The sequence below is a fragment of the Pollachius pollachius genome, assembly GCF_949987615.1.
Source record: "Pollachius pollachius genome assembly, chromosome: 15".
Taxonomy (NCBI): Eukaryota; Metazoa; Chordata; class Actinopteri; order Gadiformes; family Gadidae; genus Pollachius; species Pollachius pollachius.
In genome coordinates, this window is record NC_136948.1 from 1066165 (window position 1) to 1068175 (window position 2011).

General features: G+C 61.0%; 1 protein-coding gene across 1 annotated transcript; it reads right to left on the reverse strand.

The window, feature by feature from the left end:
- Nucleotides 1–584: 584 nt before the first annotated feature.
- On the reverse strand, nucleotides 585–1121 carry tmem229b (transmembrane protein 229B; the record flags this gene model as incomplete). The annotated part of the gene is made up of 1 exon (XM_079752469.1): nucleotides 585–1121. The coding sequence occupies one exon, from the start codon at nucleotides 1119–1121 to the stop codon at nucleotides 585–587; it is 537 nt and encodes a 178-aa protein (XP_079608595.1).
- Between the last annotated feature and the right edge of the window lie 890 nt (nucleotides 1122–2011).

The following is a 2011-nucleotide window of genomic DNA, read 5'->3' on the forward strand; positions in this document are numbered from 1 at the left end:
TCACTCACAGTAGAAAAACATTCTCCACGGCGTTGGAAACGCCTCAGTCCGGAACAGTGTGCGACTACAGTACTCTGAAGGTTAATAAATAGTAGAAGACCCGTTTAGAAAAAGACATCGTTCAACCGCAGTCAACAAAGTTACCGTTGTATGTCCTTTCGACCCTCAGGAGTTAGTGTTCTTTATGACTAACTGATGTGGTTTACTTTTCTCATCTTCACCACTTTGTCTTCTTCTCTGACATCATACTTCGTCAGGGTGCGTTGCGCTTGAAGCTCACACTTGGCAGGGTCCTCTTGGATAAGATGAGGAGGAGGGAGGAGGAGGAAGAGGTCAAAGGTTGCATGTGGTTTACAAGACCCGGACCCGCTCAAGGTGAACCGAATCAGACGGAGAAGGCATGCTAGCTCAGGACGGATAGTTAGCATGGAGCTAAACAGTGTTTTGAATCGCTTTTATTTCCTGGTTTTTAAAAAGCCCTTTTCCCGAGCCGCACCGCGTACTGGGAGCAGACTGGTCCAGTACTGGGAGGGAGGCGGGGTGGGGGAGGGGCAGCTGGTGTTGGGGGGGGGGGGGGGGGGGGGTCATTCCGCCTTCAGGTAGCCATTGGTCCCGCCCCCGGCCCCCGTCTCCCCGTCTCCCCTCGCCGCCCTCCCCCCTTCGGCGGGGTCGCGGTGGAGGCGGAGCCGCAGCGTCTTGCGGATGACGAGCCGCTCGGCCAGGAAGGCGGCGCAGAACCAGGGCAGGGCGTACTCGGCCGTGACCAGCCCCATGAAGTTGTACCTGAAGGCGGAGTAGTCCCAGGGGCAGGCGTCGAACTGCCGCAGCAGCAGCCCCGTGCTGAACTCCCAGACGTACGTCCAGAGCGTGTACAGGACGCAGCGCAGCGGCAGCGCCACGCGGCCCCGCAGGCTCAGGTACATGCGCTCCACGCTCAGGATGCACGTGCCGTAGATGAAGAGCGCCCACACGCTGGTCACGCCCGGGAACTTCCAGTCGCGGCGCACGACGAACTCCCAGGCGGCGGTGAACATCACCTCGCAGAAGTAGCCGTGGATGGCGTACAGGTACCAGCGGGACAGCGCCGTCAGGGGCGCGGCCGGGGGCGCGGCCGTCGCCATCGCCATCGCCGGGCGCCGCGGAGACTCGGCGCGTCGCTCGCCGTTTAGCCCCCCCTCCCCGCCTGGCTGATGCGGCGCAGACCTGATGGAGGAGAGAGAGGGAGGAGGGTGATGAGGAGGGGGACGATCAAACGGGCCGAGAGGAGAAGGAGTCGGCGGTGGAACGCGGCGACGCCCCCTTCGTCGCCGGACCGCTCGCTGCGCTGCGGTCGAGGTCACGGGAGGCAGGGCCCCGTGAAACGCGACCCTGACGAGCGCGCCATCACGAGGGCTGAGCTCATCACGAGGGGTCCGGAGCCCCCCCCCCCCCCGGCGGTGTTTTAGTAATCCTATGTAACATATCGCTCCATCCCCTGACCTGGCCTTGGTCATGTGCCCTCTCTCGTATTCCATATCCTCCCCCCGCCTGGAGGCACGCAGGCCCGGGTGTCCGATGTCCGGAGACGAGAGAGGCCCTTCAGGCCCCCCCCCCCACTATCAGCCCCCCGGGCTCGGTCTAGTTATCATCCGGCACTTCCCATAAACAGCACTTCATTTTAGGGGCCGTGGTGGGAATGAGGTCTTCAGGTTACCAGAAGGAACTATAGTGGTACCTCGTAGCAGAGGAGAACACACACGCACACACACACACACACACACACACCCTGACACACACACGCGCACAAACACACACACACACACACACACTCACACACAGAACGTAGCAGAGGTGGGTTGAAGGAGGTGAAGACTACAAACGGTTATTCATAGAACAAGAAGCCATTTTTCTTTTGTCTTTGTGTTTTTTCTTCAAAGGGCCGGGGGGGGGGGGGGGGGGGGGGGGGGGGGGGTTATTATGCGTCGCCGGTTCTACCAAACAAGGAACAAGGACCCCCCACCCCCCACCATGT